The sequence below is a fragment of the Chlorocebus sabaeus genome, chromosome 24 (assembly GCF_047675955.1).
Source record: "Chlorocebus sabaeus isolate Y175 chromosome 24, mChlSab1.0.hap1, whole genome shotgun sequence".
Classification (NCBI taxonomy): domain Eukaryota; kingdom Metazoa; phylum Chordata; class Mammalia; order Primates; family Cercopithecidae; genus Chlorocebus; species Chlorocebus sabaeus.
Window position 1 is genome coordinate 10,843,868 of NC_132927.1, and position 23,477 is coordinate 10,867,344.

At 41.7% G+C, this 23,477-nt stretch overlaps 2 protein-coding genes across 3 annotated transcripts in view; both read right to left on the reverse strand.

Moving 5' to 3' along the window:
* Window positions 1-628: 628 nt before the first annotated feature.
* The window catches only part of SPTSSA (serine palmitoyltransferase small subunit A), a 33,204-nt gene continuing 10,355 nt past the window's right edge, over window positions 629-23,477 (reverse strand). The window contains exon 2 of the mRNA XM_007986456.3: window positions 629-1,860. Coding sequence (XP_007984647.1) covers window positions 1,757-1,860 — 104 coding nt within the window. The 3' untranslated portion in view covers window positions 629-1,756. The remainder of the gene's footprint in view (window positions 1,861-23,477) is intronic.
* Window positions 3,690-18,271, reverse strand: LOC103228801 (etoposide-induced protein 2.4 homolog). 2 transcript variants are annotated; one of them, XM_037983877.2, is made up of 2 exons: window positions 16,133-18,269; window positions 15,806-16,023 (listed from the first exon to the last, which is right to left on the reverse strand). In XM_037983877.2, exons 1-2 carry the CDS (start codon window positions 16,809-16,811, stop codon window positions 15,908-15,910), a joined length of 795 nt encoding a protein of 264 aa, XP_037839805.1. In that variant the 5' UTR covers window positions 16,812-18,269; the 3' UTR covers window positions 15,806-15,907. The 2 variants fall into 2 exon arrangements, with proteins under 2 accessions (XP_072867020.1, XP_037839805.1); XM_073010919.1 differs by having other exon boundaries at window positions 3,690-18,271.

A 23,477-nucleotide genomic window follows, 5' to 3' on the forward strand; every position in this document is an offset into this window, starting at 1 on the left:
CATTAATAGAACAAATCTTAAGTTAAATCCTCATATTATTTTTCTTGAGATAGTATGACCATAGCTCAGATATAACCATATCCACGTTTTAACTACTTCAAACCAAGTAATTATATATTATTCTCACTATTCCTAATTGTGATATCAATTGACTCTAAAAATATTAAACATGTATATATTACTTGAGACCTCTAGACTATAAAATACTTCAAAAGTCTAGTCCTTAAAATGTTGGGCAAAAAATACCTCAATTTTGGCCGGGCACGGTGGCTCACGCCTGTAATCCCAGCAGTTTGGGAGGCCAAGGCAGGTGGATCAGGAGGTCAGGAGTTCAAGACCATCCTGGCCAACATAGTGAAACCCCATCTCTACTAAAGATACAAAAAATTAGCCAGGCATGGTGGTGCGTGCCTGTAATCCCAGTTACTCAGGAGGCTGAGGCAGGAGAATCACTTGAACCCAGGAGGCAGAGGTTGCAGTGAGCCAAAATCATGCTATTGCACTCCAGCTTGGGCAACAGGGTGAGACTCCGTCTCGGAAAAACAAAACACACACACACATAATGCCTACTTTTTTAAAATTAGCAACATTTTCATGTTGCAAGACATATAGGATAAAACATACTTACTGCTTATCTGGTCCTCCACAGAAAATAATTCAGAAATGTAAATACCAGATCAATATTTAACCATTAAGGAAAAGATATACTGCTACATCAGCTGATTTTTTTCTCTTTGAATTTAATGTATTTACATCAAAAAATTAGGTAGTCGTTTTACATTTAAGGAATAAAAACCTTAAAAAAAACAATACAAAGAGTGAAAAGATTTTAACCAAGTTTACATTTCTTTTTGCTATAATTTTTAACAACAATTCGTCTCATCATAACTTAATGCAATGTGCAAATGCAGCACCCATTACAATCATTAAACTAAATTTAAGGAAGTACACTGTTAATAGTGACCCTCAGAAGAAATGGATTTCTCTTCTACTAAAAAACTCTATGGTATATAAGCATTACATAATAATGCTACTTAACCACCTTTTGTCTCAAGAATTATCACCAAAGTTTTGTGGAAATAAGTCCACATAAGAATAAAATATTTAAAAGGTGAAACGTTCTTTATTTTAACTTTAGCAAGATCTTTTCTTTTTCATTAAGAAACAATTTAATAATTTTAAAGCAAAAGCTGTTAAAGTCTAGATAGCTAAAACTGTACTCCTGAGTTCAAGCTTACAGATAAATCTTTTGTAAGTAGTTCTCAATAAAATATCTTCCCTCCCCATACCCCCACCCGAAATCTTATATTGTTCTTACAAAACTTTGGTCAAGAGTAGAAATATATCCAGGCAGATGTATATGCCATACAATAGCAAGAACAGTAAAGCCCAACTAATGATTTTGAGTTTTAAAAATAGAAGGCAATTAAAATGTACTCAAAGTTACATTAAGAAAAGCTTTCACAGGGGTAATATTGAAACAGTCACAAAGGTTAAGAAAATACTGATATCAAAGTACAAATGACTACAATGTTAAAATAGACAAAAACTGCTATACAAGAGCCTCTTTGAAAATTAAAAATAAAGAACACAACACATGAGTCAGGATGATTTTCCTGTTCTACTCATGAATTTTAGTCTTTATAAGGTTGGTTATGTTGACATCTAGAAGAGTTTCTTATCACATCTGATGGTCTCATTCCAACTTCGTAGGGTGGGTCTTCCCCAAGGAACCTCTGATCCTGCCGCATCTTGGTCATTGTACAATTTCAAAGTAGTGCAATATCGCCATGATGTGCTGGGGCATGAAGACGTATCCTGTGTATAGTGCCATCCCCACAATGGAAACCAGCATTGAATCTGAGTTGTAGTTAAGGAAACTTATTATTAATTTATTCAAAACTAAATCCCCACGTTTTTAACAACTCTTTTATGATGAAGTACCCATTCACTTAGTGCTTTCTCATTTATATCAAGCACTGATTTTAAAAAAAGAAAAAAAAGAAGAACGATAATGCTAGCTACTAACAACCATGCCTGGCACCATTCTAAGTTGGTTTTTGTTTTGTTTTGTTTTGAGCTCATTCTATCTTTACTATCACCATATAAAGTAGGTACTGTTATTCTCCCTGTGTAGTCGAAAACATTAGACTGCTTAAAATGTTTTTTTTTTTCTTTTCTTTTGTTTTTTTTTTCTTTTTGGAGACAGAGTTTTGCTCTTGTTGCCCAGGCTGGAGTACAATGGCATGATCTCGGCTCACTGCAACCTCCGCCTCCTGGATTCAAGCGATTCTCCTGTCTTAGCCTCCTGAGTAGTTGGGATTACAGGCATCCGCCATGACGCCCAGCCAAGTTTTGTATTTTTAGTAGAGATAGGGTTTCACCATGTTGGCCAGGGTGGTCTCAAACCCCTGACCTCAGGTGATCCACCCATCTCGGTCTCCCAAAGTGCTGGGATTACAGGCGTAAGCCACTGCACCCAGTAGGACTGCTTAAAATGAAGCACAGGATGTGATACTGTTCTATCTAAGAAATAAATATACAGGAATAAAATTCTATTTAATGACTGTAAAAGGTTTACCAACTTAACTAATAAGAATGTATGATCAAAGAATTTCAGAATTAGTTAGACTAGAATGTGGCTAAAAGTATTTTTAGAGTCACACAAAGCTAAAATCAATCATACACTAGCTTAGGGATATATAAAATGACAGCAACTGCTACTATCAAACGTTTATTTATTATTATCACTATTAAACATCATTATCACTATTGCTACTATTTGCAACAACTTTAAATAAAAGTCATCTTGATAACCTAAACAATAACCTTTCTGTACTGTGCTCCTCTATTACAAAAGGAACTGAAACTGCATATATGGAAGTCAACAAGAGGTCTCTCTCTGGGGCCACACAAAATACTGCTACCAAAAACTATGTCAAATCTAAGGGCTTTTGGCTTTGCACAGTTACATAGGATGCTAAGAGGAATAACTGTTTTTGAACTGGGGTCATGCTTTATTAATTAATTCATATTCTCATTTATTCTCTCTCTCCTCTTCCACTTGCCTTTCCCCTTTCTCAACTCTACATACCTTTACATACTATTATTTCTAAAATAACTTACATTCTTTTATGAGAAGATAGGGTTTAAATAAGCAATGTGCTTACTACCAACTAATATTTGTATAACAGGTTAGTTGACAAATCTCTTCCACAATTACATTATCTTACTTCACCCTTATAGCTTTCCTATGAAATGTTTATTATGTTCATTATTAATCAGAAACTGAGAAAACTGAGTAGCCTGTTCAGGGCCATAAAGGAAGTTGTCTTTGGAGTCAGAGGTCAAATCAAGACTGCCTGACTGAAACCATAAACTCATTCTCTTCACCCAGCAAACAAGGGCAGAAAGTCTTTCACAATCTTTTTTTACAATTTACTTTTTAACCTCCCTTAATCCAGTTCTTCCTTAAACTGTCACTTTCCATTTACTAATTTCAAGAAAGAAAGAAAGAAAGAAAGAAAGAAAGAAAGAAAGAAAGAAAGAAAGAAAGAAAGAAAGAAAGAAAGAAAGAAAGAAAGAAAGAAAGAAAGAAGAAAGAGAGAGAGAGAGAGAGAGAGGGAGGGAGGGAGGGAGGGAGGAAGGAAGGGAGGAAGGAAGGAAGGGAGGGAGGGAGGAAGGAAGGAAGGAAGGAAGGAAGGAAGGAAGGAAGGAAGGAAGGAAGGAAGGAAGGAAGGAAAAGAGAGAGAGAGAGAGGGAGAGAGAGAGGGAGGGCGGGAGGGAGGGAGGGAGGAAGGAAGGAAGGAAGGAAGATTAGATGCTTCTATATCATTGGCATATATTTGTTCATCACCAACACACCATATGATTCTTACTCCTCCAGACTGTAGGCATTGTCCTAAGGTCACTGGTGGTCTCCACCAAATCCAAAGGCTGTTTGAATTGACACTATTTTAGTTCTTCTTCTTCAAAACCCTTTGCATTTATGCCTGTAGTCCCAGCTACTCTGGAGGCTGAAGTGGGAGAATCACTTGAGCCCAGGAGTTCAAGGCTGCAGTGAGCCAGGGCACCACTGCACTCCAGCCTGAGCAACAGAGCCAGACCTTGTCTCAAAAAACAAACAGAAAACAAAACAAAACAACCCCTTCCACTCTTCAAAACTCTACTCTGGGCTGAGGTATTTTCTAAGGCCCTCTTTTAATCTCTCTTACCATTTCCCTGTTTTTCATTGGCTCTTTCCTTTATGATGCATGATAGATGATAAGAGTGAACTTTGTGCTTTCCTTGCAAACATCCACTCTACCTCTCCTCCTAGTATAGCAGTCATGCCCTTTTGGTTGTACTAACCCATCTTCATGGATAACCCCTGACTGGTCTTAACCAATTAGAGGGATCTCTTTCTCTTGGTAACAATGCCCTACCTCAAAACTGATTATCAGCTGAAAGCTTAGGACTTCTGCCAGGAATCCAGGAACATAGATGCTCTCTCCTAGAATATGCAGCTTGCTGATGGAATCTTGCAATCACTAGAGTCACTTTACCTCCATGAGGAAAGCAAGATTCAGAACAAAGCTAACTCAGGAAGGTGGCAGAACAAAAATAATCACAGAAAAATGGAGTCAGAATCCTCACCAAAAAACCCTTAAGCCCGCCCTACCTCTGGATTTTTACATACTAACCTAATAAATCCCCTTTACTTTTCTTGAGACAAGGTCTCACTCTATTGTCCAGGCTGGAGTACAGTGACACAATCAGAGTTTACGCAGCCTTGACCTCCCAGGCTCAGGCAATCCTCCTACCTCAGCCTCCCAAGTAGCTGGGACAACAAGCACACACCACCATGCCCAGCTGATTTACTATTTTTGTAGAGATGGGGTCTCCCTATGTTGCTCAGGCTGGTCTTGAACTCCTGGGGACAAGCGATCCTCCCACCTCAGCCTCCAAAAGTGCTGAGATTACAGGTGTGAGCCACCACGCCTGGCTGGTCAATCCCCTTTACTCTTAAAGCAGCTTGATCAATTTTGTTACTTGCGGCTGAAAACGTTCCAGATCAAATGGAATTCCCATCGTTTTGTCTTGGGCCCCACACTCTCTCATAACTTAAACAACTACAAGATAAGTATCCCTTATCCTAAATGCTTGAGATAACAAACATTTCAAATTTCAGATTTAAAAAAATTTTTTAGAATATCTGCATTATACTTACCAGGTGAGCATACCTAATCCAATATCAAAAATGCTCCAGTGGTCATTTCATTTGACTATCATGTTGTTGCTCAAAAGTTTTGGATTTTGGAGCATTTCAGACTTTCAATTTTCAGATTAGTGATGTCCAATCTGTACCTTAATGTTGTCAACCTGACCTCACCTTCCATACTGCAGACAGATACTTCTGCCTACTTACTGTACATTTCCATCTATGGCATTCAACAAGGTAACTTAAATTCAAACTGAACTCATTAACCTTCTCCAAAACTACCTCTTCCTATGAGTCCTATTTTTCCAATTGACACAACTATTTGCCAAGTCATCCAGTCTAGAAGGCTTTTTATTCCTTCTCCCCACATTCAAATTATGACTTCTCAGTTCTTCCCCAACCCCTACAAATGACTCTTAAATCTCACCCCCCCCCAACCTTAATCAATGATAAATGATTAAGGCATGACAGGTATTTGCTTACCTGTCAATCACTGGCTATAGGGTGGGATACAGAAAATCCACCTAAGCAAGAAAGCTGCTTGGCAGAGGACAATACTCTGGAGAACGAGGGAGCTATAAGTCATTAGCAGCCAACACCCACAGAGGCTGGGGGGGTAGGGTACATCAGCTATTAAAGGGGATTTAAGCTAGGTGCAGTGGCTCATACCTGTAATTCCAGCACTTTGGGAGGCCAAAGTGGGAGCATTACTTCAACTCAGGAGTTCGAGACTAGTCTAGGCAACATAGTAAGACAATGTCTCTACCAAGAATAAAAATAAAATTAAAAAAAAAAAAAGAAAGGAGACCTAGGTGAGGACCAACCACAAGTACCATGCTACTTTTCCACTGTACTTCCCAACAGTTCAAACCACTCCCTAATACACATATATCCTACTTGCAGCCACATTACAAGAGTCTCAGAAAACAACATTATATATTTCCATACTGCTCTGGTTTTGCTTATTTTTTAATAATAATATAACTAAGAATAACAGTGGCGGCAGCAGCTTTCACTTTGCGAATGTCTAGTGTGTGTCTGGTACTAGTTAAGCACTTCATCAAGTTCCAGTAACCTCCCCAACAACAAAGTAAAGGGGCCAGTTCCAAACCAAATCAGTCCAACTCCGGTGTGTCTGTGTTCTTAACCACTACACTACACACTTTCCTACATATGAAATGCCCTATTCTCCCTGGTAAAACCTAATAATTCTAGCTCAGTAGTTATCTCCTCTTCTATTAGGCCTTAGGCCTTCCCTGGCGTTCATAATTTTTCCCATTCTTACCCCAGCCCCTTGGCAGAACTAATTATTCCTTAATGCTCATATAGCTCCTTTAATACTTTGTATGAAAGTGAGTAACACAGCACTTACCACCTGACGTTACCAATTTGTAGATGTACTTATCTCACTAAACTTATCAACTCCTTAAACAGAGAAATAGTATTATTTTTGTATCTCCAGCATCTAACAAAAAACATGCTAAATAGACATTTGATGACTAGAGACGGTCATGTGACTAGATTCATTATGATGCTTTCTACATATTCCACACATTACTGTGGCTGACAAACTTGACAATGACTACAGAAAAGACAAAACCAGTTTCCAGGAGTTTCCAGGCAATATGGTAGTTAAGAACAAATTTTGCTTTTTTTACAGCTTTTATGGAAAACTTATAAATATACATACCAAACAAATGAAAATGGTATAGTAATAATCTTAAGGTCATTGGCTCAATTTCAACTCCAATAGGAGTGATTACTATAAATCAGCTATCTGAATATGTATGTTACATAGTCTTTAAGGTACTAATTCTTCAATTTAGTATGGAGAATATATCACTTAAGGAATATGCATAAATTAGCCTAACAGGGATTATTCCACTATAAATCAAGAATCTGAAACTTGGCCCAGCATGGTGGCTCACGCCTGTAATCCCAGCACTTTGGGAGGCCAAGGTGGGTGGATCACCTGAGGTGGGGAGTTCGAGACCAGCCTGGCCAACATGGTGAAACCCTGTCTCTACTAAAAATACAAAATTATCCAGGTGTGGTGGCGCATGCCTGTAATCCCAGCTACTTGGGAGGCTGAGGCAGGAGAATTGCTTGAACCCAGGAGGTGGAGGTTGCGGTGAGCTGAGATGGCGCCATTGCACTCCAGCCTGGGCAACAAGAACAAAAACTCCATCTCAAAAAAAAAAAAAAAGAATCTGAAACTTAAGCTCAATTTTCTGAACATTAAATTTTCAAGCTTTTAAACTTTTTACATGCATATAAAAGCATGATTTTAAAATTCTAACTGAAATAGTAACTTATCAAAACTTGAACAGGTTTTTGCCTGGTTAAAATACAAGATACTAGAGTTCAAGACTGTATACACACTCCAGCATGGGTAACAGAGTGAGACCCTGTCTCTCAAAAAAAAAAAAAAAAAAAAAAAAAAATGTTGCCAGGCGAGGCAGTTCACATCTGTAATCCCAACACTTTGGGAACTTAAGACAGGTGGATCACTTGAGACCAGTGAGGCAGGAAAATAGGATCTGGAGGCAGGGAACATAAGGCCAATTCACACTTCAGCTATGACAGAAAATAGCTTCCCCATAGTGTGTAGGCCAAGCAGATGACTTTGTAACTTTACTTCACCCTCTCCATCTACATAGAGCGTACACCAGGTAACCAATGGAATCCTCTAGAGGGTATTTAAACTCTCAAAAATTCTGTAATGAGGCCTTTGAGCCCCTATGCTCAAGCCCGCTCCTACACTGTGGAGTGTACTTTCAATTTCAATAAAACCCTTCATTCCTTCCTTGCTTTGTTTGTGCATTTTCACCAGTTCTTTGCTCAAAACGCCAAGAACCTGGACACCCTCCACAGTTAACATATTTTGGCAAGCCAGCCAGGAGGAAGAGGTAAGCCTAAAGTTTGGGGATTTTTTTTTCTCCTTTCTCCTTTTCTTTTCTGCTCCATACAGGGGAATATCGCTCTCTCTCTTTTCCTTTCCCACCCAGGACCCATGTGGGTAGCACCTAAACATGGAAGCAACTGCAGGTTTCTGACCATGGCCAGTGAAACTAAGGGGTTTCCATGCGGAGAAGCCTAACTACCACCGCCCAGTCCACTTAAGGAACCTGGGTCTGTTTTCTTTTTTTTTTCCTTTCTTTCTTTTTCAGTCTTTTAGCGGCTGTTTTTCTGTTTTTTGTTTTTTTGGGACAGAGTCTTACTCTGTTGCCCAGGCTGGAGTGCAATGGCACAATCTCAGCTCACTGCAACCTCCATCTCTCAGGTTCAAGTGATTCTCCTGCCTCAGCCTCCTGAGTAGCTGGGATTACAGGCGTCCACCACCACATCCAGCTAATTTTTGTATTTTTAGTAGAGACGCGGCTTCACCATGTTGGCCAGGCTGGTCTCAAACTCCTGACCTCAGGCAATCCCCCCACCTTGGCCTCCCAAAGTGCTGGGATTACAGGTGTGAGCCACCTTGTGAGGCCTCAGCACCTGTTTATAATTGCCCTGGACTCTTTTCTTTTTTTTTAAATCTTTTCCGCACGTGGTCCCTGATTCCTACATGATGCAGCTCGGAGCAAAGTCACCCATGTTTCAGGGGACTTAAACCTTCTTTTCTTAGACTAAATTTTTCCCTTATCATACTCAACTGGCTAAGGAAAAGGCCCACCCAGCATCCAGTTCTCATTACAGTTCATGGCTATTCTTCTAAAGCTCATAGTAGGCTCTGGAGGGGAAAACCTGCATGTGGCACTGGTACTCACCTACGGTCAGAGATATCTGGCACTCTAAGACTGGAGCCCACAGGAGGACGCTCCAGGGATCCTGCAGACCTCAACCTGCCCAAAGGGGATGCTCTTGGCAGAGGTTCTGAGGTCTAATACTAGGCCCTCCTTAGAATTTACTCTCACAGTTGCAGTAAATGCTCTTTGGCCCCAACATTGTTTGGAATCTGGAGTTTACTGTTGAATGGGAAAGTGGAATGGCATTACATGCATCCAGGCTTTTGTGCTGTGGTTCTAAGCAGAGGGCATGGTTAACAGGTGACACGCTCCTTTTGCTACCATTTGGCCCCAGTGCTCCTTGCAGTCTGGGGAGGTTTGGCCTTTAAAAATCAAACTCCCATGGAGATTGCTTTACCCGAAATTTTGGTTCACAGTCTTCCTTGGATTATCTCTTGGGGTAAAGTAAAACCGCCAAGCTTGTATTGCTATCTCGTGGTTAAGGTTCCAAGCTATTGGATCTTCCTTTGTGTGTGTGTATACATATCTAGATGGGTTTTTTTTGTTTTTTTTGAGATGGAGTTTTGCTCTCGTTACCCAGCTGGAGTGCAATGGCACAGTCTTGGCTCACTGCAACCTCTGCCTCCCAGGTTCAAGTGATTCTCCTGCCTCAGCCCCCCAGGTAGCTGGGATTACAGGTGCCCACCACCACACCCAGGTAATTTTTGTATTTTTAGTAGAGATGGGGTTTCACCATGTTGGTCAGGCTGGTCTCTAACTCCTGACCTCAGGTGGTCCACCTGCCTGGGCCTCTCAAAGTGCTGGGATTATAGACGTGAGCCACCGCTCCTGGCTAAGGATACTTTCATAAATAGAATGAGTCACATTTTTCCCTCTTTCTGCCTAATTTCTCCAAAATTTGCAAACTATTTGTGAATATTCTTAATTCATGGTAATGTGTCTGTTTGCATACAGTCAAACAGGGTTGCTAGGGCCGCTCAGGGATAGAGAGCCCAGCAACCTGGCATGCCAGCAAAAGGGTAAGAATTTCTTACCACTCAGTTTCTGGCCCGCTTTCTCTATAAGCAAAATGGTTAATCTCCTCTGTAAAGTTTTAAATTAATTGGTTTAATAATAATAAGAGCTTAAATAAAATATTTTGTCAGAAAATAGAAAGTGTAACGCCTTTTAGTTCATGTGGCTTTAGCAATCTTTGGGAAATAAAGATGGTTTTAAAGATTATTGGTAAAAATGTATTCAAAATGTAAACATTTGGTCTAAATTATGTTCAAATACTAGGTTTGCTAAATGCTTTACGGTCATAAACTGCTTCCTTCGCTTTTGAAAATTGTTTAACTTGCCTGCCTTCCAGCTAGGTAAGGCCAGGGGACATGTGGAGTTGGCCACGCCCCTAGTTATGCTAGAAACAGTCAAATCTTATCAGAACATAACTTACCAGGTTTTACACTAAAGTTAAAATTGCTAAGAGTCGGGTCAGGTACAGTGGCTCACATCTGTAATCCCAGCACTTTGGGAGGCTGAGGTGGGCGACTCCTGAGGTCAACAGTTTGAGACCAGCCTGGCCAAAATGGTGAAACCCCATCTCTACTGAAATACAAAAATTAGCTGGGCGTAGTGGTGGGCTCCTGTAACCCCAGCTACTCGGGAGGCTGAGGCAGGGGAATTGTTTGAACCCTGGAGGCGGAGATTGTAGCGAGCCAAGATTGCGCCATTGTACTCCAGCCTGGGCCACAGGGCAAGGCTCTGTCTCAAAAAAAAAAAAATTGCTAAGAGTCATCATTGTAACACGCAATAAGACTACCAGAAACAGGTCAGGCATGATGGTTCATGCCTGTAATCCCCCAACACTTTGAGAGACCAAGGAGAGCGGATTACTTGAGGTCAGCAGTTCGAGATCAGCCTGGCCAACAAAGTGAAACCCCATCTCAGCTAAAAATATAAGTTAGCCAGGGGTGGTGGTGGGCACCTGCAATCCCAGCTACTTGGGAGGCTGAGGCACTAGAAACACTTGAACGGGGAGCAGAGGTTGCAGTGAGCCAAGATCACGCCACTGCACTCCAGCCTGGGGCAACAGAATCAGGCTCCATCTAAAAGAAAAAAAATAACCGTCTCTACTGAAAAATACGAAAAACTAGCTGGGCAAGGTGGCAGGTGCCTGTAGTCCCTGCTACTTGGGAGGCTGAGGCAGGAGAATGGCGTAAACCCGGGAGGCGGAGCTTGCAGCGAGCTGAGATCGCGCCACTGCACTCCAGCCTGGGCGACAGAGCAAGACTCTGTCTCAAAAAAAAAAAAAAAAAAAGACTACTAAAAACAGTTTTACATGCAAGCTGTGTAAAAATAGTAGAAAAAAAAATTTTTTCTTTTTGGTAAAAGGTTATAAAAAGTTTTTCTTCTTTAAAATTTCTAGGCCAGGCGCAGGGGCTTACACCTATAATCCCAACACTTTGGGAGGCCAAGGCAGGCAGATCACCTGAGGTCAGGAGTTCGAGACCAGCCTGGCCAGTGTGGCCAAACCCCATCTACGAAAACATACAAAAAATAGCTGGGTGTGGTGGCATGCACCTGTAATCACAGCTACTCAGGAGGCTGAGGCAGGAGAATTGTTTAAAACTGGGTGGCAGAGGTTGCAGTGAGCCGAGATCACACCACTGCACTGTAGCCTGGGTAACAGAGCAAGACTCTGTCTCAAAAAAAATAAATAAAATAAAATTTCTGAGTCATCATTTTGGCAAAATATATAATGTATGGTAATCTGGAATTCCAAAATCAAACTTCAGTTTCAAAATTGTCTTTCCAAATGCCTGACTTTCTGGATGGATCAGAGGATCCCTGAAAACATCCAGAAAAGAGGTAAACAGGATTATTCGACATGTTTAGGTACATGGGATTGCCAAAACGATGTTCAATCTTCTTTAGGTTATATTTTTGTTAATAATACTATGTTCCAAAATTGTATGGGATTTCTAAAATTCTAATGTCTAAGTATATGCTATCAACTATAATTATTATGTTAAGTTATTGTAAATCACAGAAATAACCAAATCAAACCAGTTGATACTAAAATTGTTTAAAATAGTTTATAACTAATATTTGGTGCCATATTAATGGGAAGACAATTAAAGCTTCACGCACATTTGGTCACCTGGTGCACCATTTAAACATTTTATAAAGTGGTTTCATCCCACTGCTATCTGGTTGTATAAAGCTTTCCCATGCAAGAGGGCTGATGTTGTAACAGTAGATTTCTATGCTACAGTGTATTTTCACCAGGTAAAAAAAGCTTTTTATCATTTGAATCTTCTGAGAACATTAGAGAAAGACTGTCCTTCCCATCCACACTACAACAAAACTTTGGGACCTTGGGCTTTGGGTTCATGGTCTCGCAACTGAGAGGGGTCCCTCCACGCTTTTGGAACTGCATCCGTTGGAACCTTTGAGATAAAGCTAACCAGGGCAATTTCTCCCAAGAAGATAGCATCCTTGATGTGAACAGCTTTTCCAAGTTCACAGATTAAGACTTCTACTATCATGAAACTCTTATCTTTGAATATTTTTTTCTTGCCTACATCTCTACGAACAATAGAAGTGGAAAAGGGGTCCGTTATGTGCATTTATGGGGTATACTTTTATTTATGAAGGAGCCTGCAGCCAGCCTTCTACCTGGATAACCTTATACTTTGACAGATAACAAATGAAGGCCCAATGTAGGTAAGAAACCTTAACGGTACATACATTGCCTCATAATCAGTCAAAAACAAAACACTGGTTCTCTCCTCTTAACCCACATCATGGGTTAAAGAGAACATTGCCAGGAGGCCTTCACTCTTCTAGAAGGGCATCAGTTATTTGGCTCTTTTTCCATGGTTTAAAGTGAAAGAAGCAATGATTAGAAATTTATCCCTCGTGATAGGCTGTATAGCATATTCTACTTTAAAAGCTATATCACACAACAGACTTTAAATTCTCTTGTGAAAGTTACACTAAATAATAGAATTGGCTAAACAGAGAAGTATCTGTGCAGCTGCTGGCACCTGTGGCCTATGGAGAAATACAGATTGCATATTATAAAAATTCAATTGCAGGGGATTAATGAAAAGATCACTTAATCAGCTGGGCGCAGTGGCTCACACCTGAAATCACAACACTTTGAGAGGCTGAGGCAGGTTGATCACCTGAGGTCAGGAGTTCGAGACCAGCCTGGCCAACATAGTGAAACCTCATCTCTACTGAAAAGACAAAAATTAGCTGGCCGTGGTGGTGGGCACCTGTAATCCCAGCTACTCATGAGGCCGAGGCAGGAGAATCGCTTGAATCTGGGAGGTGGAGATTGCAGTGAGCCGAGATTGTGCCATGGCACTCCAGCCTGGGTGACAGAGCGAGACTCCATCTCTTTAAAAAAAAAAACATGTGGTCAAGCAAGTAGACTCTTCATCCAGGTCATTCTTTAATCTATGTAATTTTAGGTGGTTTGGTATGGGGACCCGGGTAAGGATCATACTCTGAACTCTTGGTATTATCCTCCCAACGGTCATAATAATCGTCTCCCTGAAGTGCTGTATTGTCTCAAAGGTTTTAAATGCTTGCATGCAGCCATCTCTAGAATGTCATATTATCTCTCTTCAACTGGAATGACAAGAGCTGAAGGAAATGTGCAACCATGGGGCTTAACCTATAAATGACGTGCTGAGACTGGAAACGAAAATGATGGTAACTGAGAGTGGTCCTACAGCCCTAAGTTTTGGTCATACTCTCACCTAAGTGAGAATCTGAACAAAAAGGGGGAATTTTTTCAACAAAATCCTGGGAGGCCATTGTTTTGGACTAAGTTCATCCACTGGGCCCCAACAGACCAAACCAAACCAAAACGGGGTTGTTTGTGCTAAGACTTTAAGGAAACACATGGGTTCTAGAACAGACAAGGTTTTTTTTCTTCTGCAAATCTCTGTAACAAACATTTCTGATAGCATAGGCATCTACCTCTGAAGTTCCCATTAAATCTTTTAACCAAATTCATTCCCTCTCACCTAGAGACCATCAAGCTTGGGACCTGTAGTCCCAGCTACTCTGGAGACAGAGGTGGGAGGATCACTTGAGCCTGGGAGGTTGAGGCTACTGTGAGCTGAAATCACACGGCTATATTCCAGCCTGGATGACAGAGTGAGACTCTATCTAAAAAGTTTTTTAAAAAATAATAAATTAGCTATACAGGGACACAGTAAGTGAACAAGCAGATAACAGGACAGTGAGGAACTTCTAATAATCAAAAAATGCGGGCCGGGTGTGGTGGTTCACACCTGTAATCCCAGCATTTTGGGAAGCCAAGGTGGGAGGATCACTTGAGGTCAAGAGTTCAAGACCAGCCTGGGCAACAACAGTGAAGCCGTCTTTACAAAAAAAAAAAGAAAATAATTAGCCAAGCATGGTGATGTATGCCTGTAGTCCCAGATACTCAGGAGGATGAGGCAGGAGTATTTGCTTGAGCCTAGAAAGCGCAGGTTGCTGTGAGTCAAGATCACACCACTGCACTCTAGCCTGGATGACTGAGTGAGACCCTGTCTCAAAGAAAAAAAAATTTTTTTTTAATTTCTCGATCACCTGACCTTGTGATCCACCCACCTCGGCCTCCCAAAGTGCTGGGATTACAAGCGTGAGCCATTGCACCTGGCCCCTCTTTTTCTTTTTTTTGTTTTTTTTTTTTGAGACAGTATCTTGCTCTGTCAACCAGGCTGGAGTGCAATGGCACGATCTTGGCTCACTGCAAACTCCACCTCCCAGGTTCAAGCAATTCCTCTGCTTCAGCCTCCCAAGCAGCTGGAATCACAGGCATGTGCCACCATGCCCAGCTAATTTGTGTGTGTGTGTGTGTGTGTGTGGGAAACCAGTTCACGTTTAATTGTGACATTTTAAAATTGTACAAGTATTTTGGTATCTGCCCCCCACATTTAGTCTTAAAATGACAGGAAAACAACCAATCACAGGTTTAATACATTTATCTCTTCAGTTCCTATTTGCAGCACCCAATATTCCTTTGAAATATGAAACAGACCTGGCAGTAGCCAACAGTACATTTCTGCCCACCGCCTCCCACCCCCAACGGAGTTGAAAAGTTCAGGTTTAGTGTTGTTGCAGTGGCACTTGTCCATAATTGGTACCTCCCCATAGTTGGGGGACATTAAATGTACCAGTGAAAATAGCTTTTTCCCCTTCAAGGGGAAGAAAATCACTCCTCAAAACCCAGCAGAACTGGCTGTGAGGTCTTTCCTCCTATCTCATCTCTTCAGGGTTTTTTTTTTTTGCAGTGGAGCAAGAGACCAAAACCTAACCTGAGTTACAAGAAACAAGACAGTAATGGCTATAAAGGGAGTGACCAGGAGCAACGGGGACACTCCTTTACCTCCCATATCCAATGTATGTGCTTCACAGAAAAAAAAAGAAAATAACAAATCCACAAAATACAACAGCTAGAATTACAAAATCCATTCATCCAAGGGTGGTGGAAGGCAGGATGGAAAGGTGGAAGGGTAAATGGCACAGGGAGAAAAACAAAGTATTCAAATTAGTCCAGGCACGAGGACTGGCAAATGCTAGAAAATAGCTGCAGAAAAACTTGTGGTCCTTTCAGACTCACACTGATGTTAAAAATCCACACACTGGTGTCAGGGAACATTCTGCCTTACGTGTACCAGAGACAAAAATTTCAGTTCCTCAGAGAGAAGGGAATATGCAGAGGGCCCTTGGCAGAGTGGGTCCTGCCTTCCCTGGCAGGGGGAGGTGAATAGGGAAAAGAGCTGCCACAGCTTTCTTCCAATCCTGCCCATTCCATTTGGATGGCAGGCAACTCAGTGGCCTACAGCAGCCTTCAGTTTGGCAGGCGACAGATGCGGTGAAGGGAACTTCTCTGCAGAAGTGGAGCTGCTCGGGGCCGACTGCAGATAGACTGTCTTGTGGAAGAGTCTGTTGCTTAAGAAGACCACCAAGGAGAAGAGGCGCAACTGGAAGAGATATGCTTTGCCAGGGGTCTTTGCTTCATTGGTGCTGATAATGAATAAAGGAAAGAGGATAGAGAAAAGGCAGCCTCTGATAATATATGAGGACTGCACTGCTGTGAGAAAAGCCAAGGGCAGACCAAACCCAAAGTAGTAAGGCCAATTCCTTTCTATGTTAGGCAACTGCTGGTGCATTTCACTTCCCTTATTGAACCAACGATATTCCAGGCAGTACAGTGAGTAGAGAAGGGACATATGCAAGAGACTACTGACCAGCTGACTGACAAGATGGATGGGAAAGAGACTCACAAACATTCCCTGAACGAGGAAAAGAGCCTGCAGCAAAAGGTTGAAGAGCACATCAGCAATTATTTTGCTGACACTTGGGAATGGGTGAGGCTTCCTCCCTGATACCTCAAATGCCAGATCAGCTATATCCTGAAACCAAATGGCATTCACCACTTTGCTAAGCACAAACAAGGGGAGCACCCAAAGAGCACTGAAAATTGACATGAGGAAGAATTCCAGCCACAACCAAACATCTCCATGTAGTGATGGGTCATCGATAATTTGAGCTGTTACTGACTGAAGCACAGGAATAAATACTCGATAAAACAAGAGGAGACTGAACCAGAACACTCCACCATTCCAAGCACAACACTGGAAAATTCTACTAACAATATGTGGCTCACTCTCTTGCTTCTGTTCTATACTCTGGGCTCTTCTCTGTGCCAAGACACTACTTGCCCTTCTTCGAGGCTGCTCCTCTCTTTTTTGCTGGATTCGAGCATCTAGCTTTGAGATGGTACAAATATCCCAGATGGAGTCTTTGATTCCTCTGGCAAGGTCCTGGAGAAAGGTTTTGACACTGTCAGCCATCTCTTCACCACCAAACTATCAACTACACAGAGGAGAGAGAAGTGTCCCCAAATCTCTCATCATGAAGGATCCGCGGCTCCGGCCCGGCCCCTCACTCACCGCGGCTGGCTCTGCCGGGGCGCTTCCAGGGCCGGGGCCACTGTGCCCACACTGGGCTTGCCCGGGCCGCATGGGGCTAATTTTTATATTTTTAGTAGAAACGGGGTTTCACCATGTTGGCCAGGCTGGTCTTGAACTCCTGGCCTCAGGTGATCCACCCACCTCAGTCTCCCAAAGGGCTGGGATTATAGGCGTGAGCCACCACACCCGGCCTAGGCATTGGTTTTACTATGACATTCAGAAGTGCTCTCACAAAGCTAAACATATATATAACAAAGTATACCGGCTATAATTTGCTATCTGGTATAGATTTCTCAATCCATCTCATTCTGTAACAAGCCTCTCAAAATTTAAAGTATCCTTGACACACTGAATTTTAAGAAACGGGTAGTAGAAACAGTACAGCACTAGAGGAGACCCAGGTTTGAGTCATAACTCTGCCATCTCTGTTTGTGTCAAAAGCTCTCTGAACATTAGTCTCCTTATCAATAAAATGTGGACATACATCACCTATCTTTCAGGATTGTGAGAATTCAGAATCGAACCTATTCTGCAAGAGAAGGCAATGTAATCCTTATTAAAACTGTTCTTCGAGGGTTTGAGCATTTAACATCATGACTTAGACCTATGTTTGCCCAAGTTCATCCTGCTACTAATTTGTTATTAATTTATAGTGTAATCCTGGGATGTCACAACCTCTCTGGACCTGAGTTTCTTCATAAAATGAGATCCTTTCTTTCATTAACATGGGATCCCACTTGTCTGAAGAGGACATTTAGGTACCACCTGTCAATCGTCCATAAGGCAATCTTCTGTTTCACATGTACACAAAGAAAAAATGTAAAAATTCATCAGTTTTATGCAATACACATATATTGGAAGATAATATACAAAGTACTAGAGTAATCTTTCTATTTGCCAAACTCTTCTTGCTGTTTGTATAAGTGCCAGTAGCTATATACAAATTACTCAGGTCTATATTCTAGAGGGAGTTCCATGACTCAAGCAATAGAGAACAAAGTGCAATCTAGAACACAACCTCAAAAACTAAAAAATGGGCTGTTCTGTTTTGTGTTTATGACTTGTCTGTAAACACTGACTTAAGTGTTTGACAGAGCACCTCTACTGAGCCTTTGCTTCCAGCTATAGTGCATCACTTGATAAAGCAGGTGCTTCATGAACCATCCCAGAACTGAGCAAATAATGTGCCAGGATACTGTGCAGGTGCTGAAGACGAATGTTTGTTCAAGGGCTGAATGAACAATCAGAGGTTCTTTATAACCTGGGCATAACATAAATATTTTATGGGTTCCATGGACATAAAAGCAAGTAGATGTGAAGCCATATATAGAATCTATATGTTGTTTTCTCTTCTTTAAGAGGAATCTCCTAAACATAAGCTAAGTTTCCAGCAAGCTAGGAAAGAAATAAAGATTTTTTTTTTTTTTTGGCCCATAAAAAGGCCATTATCAGCAACTTAAAAAAAAAAAAAAAAAAAAAAAGTCCTGTAATAAAGAGAGGAAATGCTTTACATTTAAATACAGTGCATTAGAAACAAAACCATAGGAACTAACATTTCCTGTTCCAATCAGTAACTCTAAACTATCATCACCCACCTTAGTAATCTAATCACAAGACTTTGGAAAAATTAAAGGTAGTTTCTCATTGGGAAAAGGTCATAGACATTTGTTCCAGTGGGTATGACTTATACATCTTCACTACTCTAAATAATTTTAATGATTTAAGTCTGATTACACTAGTCACATTAAAAAGCAAAGCTAAAACATTTAAGGCAATCCAATCCTATATTAATCAAACTTCTTTTGTAAAATCAATTCTAGGCCGGGCGCAGTGGCTCACGCCTGTAATCCCAGTGCTTTGGGAAGTCAAGGCGGGCGGATCATGAGGTCAGGAGATGTAGACCATCCTGGCTAACATGGTGAAACCCCATCTCTACTAAAAATACAAAAAATTAGCCGGCCATGGTGGCAGGCGCCTGTAGTCCCAGCTACTCGGGAGGCTGAGGCAGGAGAATGGCGTGAACCCGGGAGGCGGAGCTTGCAGTGAGATCGTGCCACCGCACTCCAGCCTGGGTGACAGAATGAGACTCCATTAAAAAAAAAAAAAAAATCAATTCTAGAAAGTTATTTAACCTTAGAAATACTCAAAAGTTGTGATAAATCTAAGAAATCATCTTAATGAAGAGAGAAAACAAAGCATTTGACGAAGTATTATCACATGCTGTTTATTGAAAAGCAATCAAAGCCCTAAGTGAAAGCAGCTGCAGGCTACTGAATGAGGCCCCAAACAGGAAATCTTCCTTATTACTGTAGTTTTCTTTTCCCTTGACCTTAAAAAACTGCAGATCATCACCAACAGAAACGTAAAGAAAGTGGTGGCTCACGCCTGTAATTCCATCCCAGCACTTTGGGAGGCCAGGGCGGGCATTATCACCTGAGATCAGGAGTTCGAGACTAGCCTGACCAACATGGTGAAACCCCATCTCTACTAAAACTACAAAAATTAGCCTGACACAGTGGTGCACACCTGTAATCCCAGCTACTCGGGAGGCTGAGGCATAAGAATCACTTGAACCCAGGAGGTGGAGTTTGCAGTGAGCCGAGATCGTGCAACTGCACTGGAGCCTAGGCAACAGAGTGAGACTCCATCCCCCACAAAAAAAAAGTTAATTTTTCCTAGATATATTGACTATCTCTTGGTACTTTTCTAGTTTCCTTACATTGAAGCAAGTGGAAACTACTATACTGTCACAATTATTATACTGTCACATTCCTCTGTATGTTAACCAATTTGATATTCATGGGTCACGTTAAAGGATAGCACATCACCATCAGAAGTTAGTGTTTAGCAAGCAAAATCCATTCTCTAAGCTTTCTATAGTGTGCTGATTATACAAACCTAAGTATGAAAATTGTTTTCAGAAACTACAACTTGATGACAAGCTCTTTTAAAACTAAACAAACAACAAAGCATGCTGCTGAAATCAGTAATGATTACAAACTGAATATTTTTCACTATGGACTAAAATCCTGGAAATGGTTTGTAGCTCTAATGCCAAAAGACACTGAGGCTATGGTGTCTCTGGCACACCTTTATTGATTTGAGCTTCTATTACCCTCAGGAAGATTTGAAGTCCCATTGTTATGGGAAAAAAAATTCTCAGTCTGCTCTGAAATATAATCTGTTCTGCAACAGCACGTGTTTCTGTAACATCAGATAATTCACATATGACTAGTAGAGTATACGAGCTGTATTCCTTCATATGGGATATTTCATCAGTTAAGGGAGCAGATTAGTGGGAAAATAATTAGGTGACCCTTGAAAACAAGGGTTTGAGCTGTGCAGGTCTACTTATACATGGATTTTCTTCTGCCTCTGCCACCCCTGAAACAGCAAGACCCCCTCCCTCCTCCTCATGATTTTCTTTCCTCTAGCTTACGTTACTGTAAGAATACAGTATATAATACATATAACATACAAAATATGTGTTAATCGACTGTTAACGTTATCAGTAAGGCTCTGGTGAAAAGTAGACTATTAGTAAAGTTTCTGGGGAGTCAAAAGTTTTACACAGATTTTCAACTGCCTGTGGGTTGAGGATGAGGGCCTGGGGGCAGCACTCCTAACCCCCAAGTGGATCAAGGGTCAACTGTATCACCTCAAGCAGGAAACATCTCTCAACTCAGCTATACAGACAGAAGTCCTTTTAACTATTTTAAGAAAATCAGAAATTCACGTTTGCACCCAGTCTCCCTCCTCAGAGAAAGGCACCTCCAGGGTAGCACAGCTCTCAGCTAATGTGGCAGGTGGCACTGCCCCTACACTGCCTCAATGGCAGCCCACACTATCTGCATTACATCAGCACCTACTGCTGACATTTCCATTCAACTTTGTCCATGCTTTGGTCATGTCCCCTTGGGCAGCTTCCAGTGAAGCTGAGCTGCCTGCCTGTCTGGGATATCCAAGTTATTCCCTCAAGATGCCAAGTATTGTGTTTGTTAGTGCTTGCATACTAACTAAATTGCATACATTTTGAGTGGTCTGCCTCAATACTATTTTCCCATAAACCCAATTATTTTGCAATTTTTCAGAAGCATATATAATACATGCTGACCAAAATCCTTGTATTAGTAAAACTTCTATTTCTCATAACTATTGATCATAAATACTATCTTTCTACCATTCCATAACTACTATTTTTTCAACATTCCAATTTATAAAAAGTGTATATCCTCTATCAAGTACATCTTCTGGAACATATAGCTTAAATTATGTATTTATTTTTTTGTTTGTTTGAGACGGAGTCTCGCTTTGAGGCCCAGGCTGGAGTGCAGTGGCGAGATCTCGGCTCACTGCAAACTCCGCCTCCCAGGTTCACGCCATTCTCCTGCCTCAGCCTCCCGAGTAGCTGGGACTACAGGTGCCTGCCAATACGCCCAGCTAATTTTTTGTATTTTTTAGTAGAGACGGGGTTTCACCGTGTTAGCCAGGATGGTCTCGATCTCCTGACCTCGTGATCCGCTGCCTCAGCCTCCCAGAGTGCTGGGATTACAGGCATGAGCCACCGTGCCTGGCCAGCTTAAATTATTAAATTTGAGCATTTGGGGTTTGTTCTTTAAAAAAAAAAAAAGAGGCCAGTTCCAATGGTTCACACCTATAATCCCAGCACTTTGGAAAGCTGAGGCAGGAGGACTGCTTGAGGCCAGGAGCTCAAGACTAACCTAAGCAACATAGTGAGACCCTGTCTCTACTAAAAATTTAAAAATTAGCAACGGTGGTGTGTGCCTGTAGTCCCCACTACTTGGGAAGCTGAGGCGGGAAGATCGCTTGAGCCCAGGAGTTCAAGGGTACAGTGAACTAAAGATTATGCCAGCCACTGAACTCCAGCCTGGGGCAACAGTGCAAGACCCTGTTTTAGGGGGGAAAAAAAACACCTATCTTAGCTCCTATGTACCATAAATGTTACAACACTCATAGTCTGGAGGAATCATAAAGTCTTTAAGAAAATGGAGACAGGGCCTATAGTGATCACTACTCACAAATCAGTAGAATCATATGCTGAAACACTGCTGCGGAATATCAATGCATGGCTCCTGCTGCCATTAACCCAACCATGATGTTCTCTGCCTGTCCTGGTATAGACCATTTAGTTCTTGTTAAGCACAGGTTTCATTATTTTCTACCTTTACCAACCAAAAACTACTAAAGAAAAAGTCAATATTCTAAGGAGTACAGTTAAGAGATATCCTAACATTCTCACTGAATCAGCCAAATATAAAGGCTAACATGTAAAACAGGCTAGAGCAGTCTTCTTCAAACTAAAGCAGTGGGGCCCTGGAGGTAACAAGACAACTTTTCAGGAGGTTAGGATAGTTTAAGGAGAAACCAGTTAAAGGTGGTCTGCTTCCACTGTACTCCCAGAGCTCTTCTCACAGACCTTCGCCTATTCCAAACCCCATAACCAGAGTTAACCTTTAAAAACTTAAATAAAAGGGGCCAGGTGCCATGGCTCACGCCTGTAATCCCAGCACTTTGGGAGGCCGAGGTGGGCGGATCACCTGAGGTCGGGAGTTCAAGACCAGCCTGACCAACATGGCGAAACCCTGTCTCTACTAAAAATACAAAATTAGCCAGCTGTAGTGGTACATGCCTATAATCCTAGCTACTTGGGAGGCTGAGGCAGGTGACTGACTCACTTGAACCTGGGAAGTAGAAGTTCTGGTGAACCGAGTTCGCACCATTGCACTCCAGCCTGGGCAACAAGAGTGAAACTCCGTCTCAAAAAAAAAAAAAAAAAAAAAAACTTAAATAAAGGTAAATTGGATCACTCCTCACTCAAGGTCTATTCTTACTCTGGCCCTTACAGGCCCTCCATTGACTCTCTGGCCTCACTATCCACCACTTTGGCCCAGGCTCACTCTGCTCCAGCCACACCTGCCTCAGCGACCCTCCTCACATATGCCAGGCAGGCTCCTGACTCAGGGACTTTGCACTGGCTGTTCCAGCTCTGCTCTTCCCCCACATTAATATTTTGCTTTACCACCTTTATATTTTGCTCAAATACCATTTGCCACCTTTATATTTTGCTCAAATACCCCTCCCTCCTCCATGAAGCCTCTCCTGATATTCTCTTTAAAAACCAGCAACTCTATTGGGCACAGAGGCTCATGCATATAATCCCAGCACTTTGGGAGGCCAAAGCAGGCAGATCACCTGAGGTCAGAAGTTCAAGACCAGTCTGGTCAACATGGCGAAACCCCATCTCTACTAAAAACACAAAAATTAGCCGGGCATGGTGGTAGATGCCTGTAATCCCAGCTACTTGGGAGGCTGAGGCAGGAGAATCACTTGAACCTGGGAGGCAGAGGTTGCAGCGAGCCAAGATCGTGCCACTGCACTCCAGCCTGGGTGACAGTGAGACCGTCTCAAAAAACAAAAAAACAAAAACAAAAACAAAAACCAACAACTCCATCACACCCCATTTCTGACACCCAGGCCATGATCTACTTTTCTATTACTTCGTTACTATGAAAGTTCCATGAGGGC

What these genes read in the sequence shown, in the direction of transcription:
- LOC103228801 (XM_073010919.1), bottom strand. Translation starts at nt 16,811, where the DNA reads ATGGCTGACAGTGTCAAAACCTTTCTCCAGGACCTTGCCAGAGGAATC.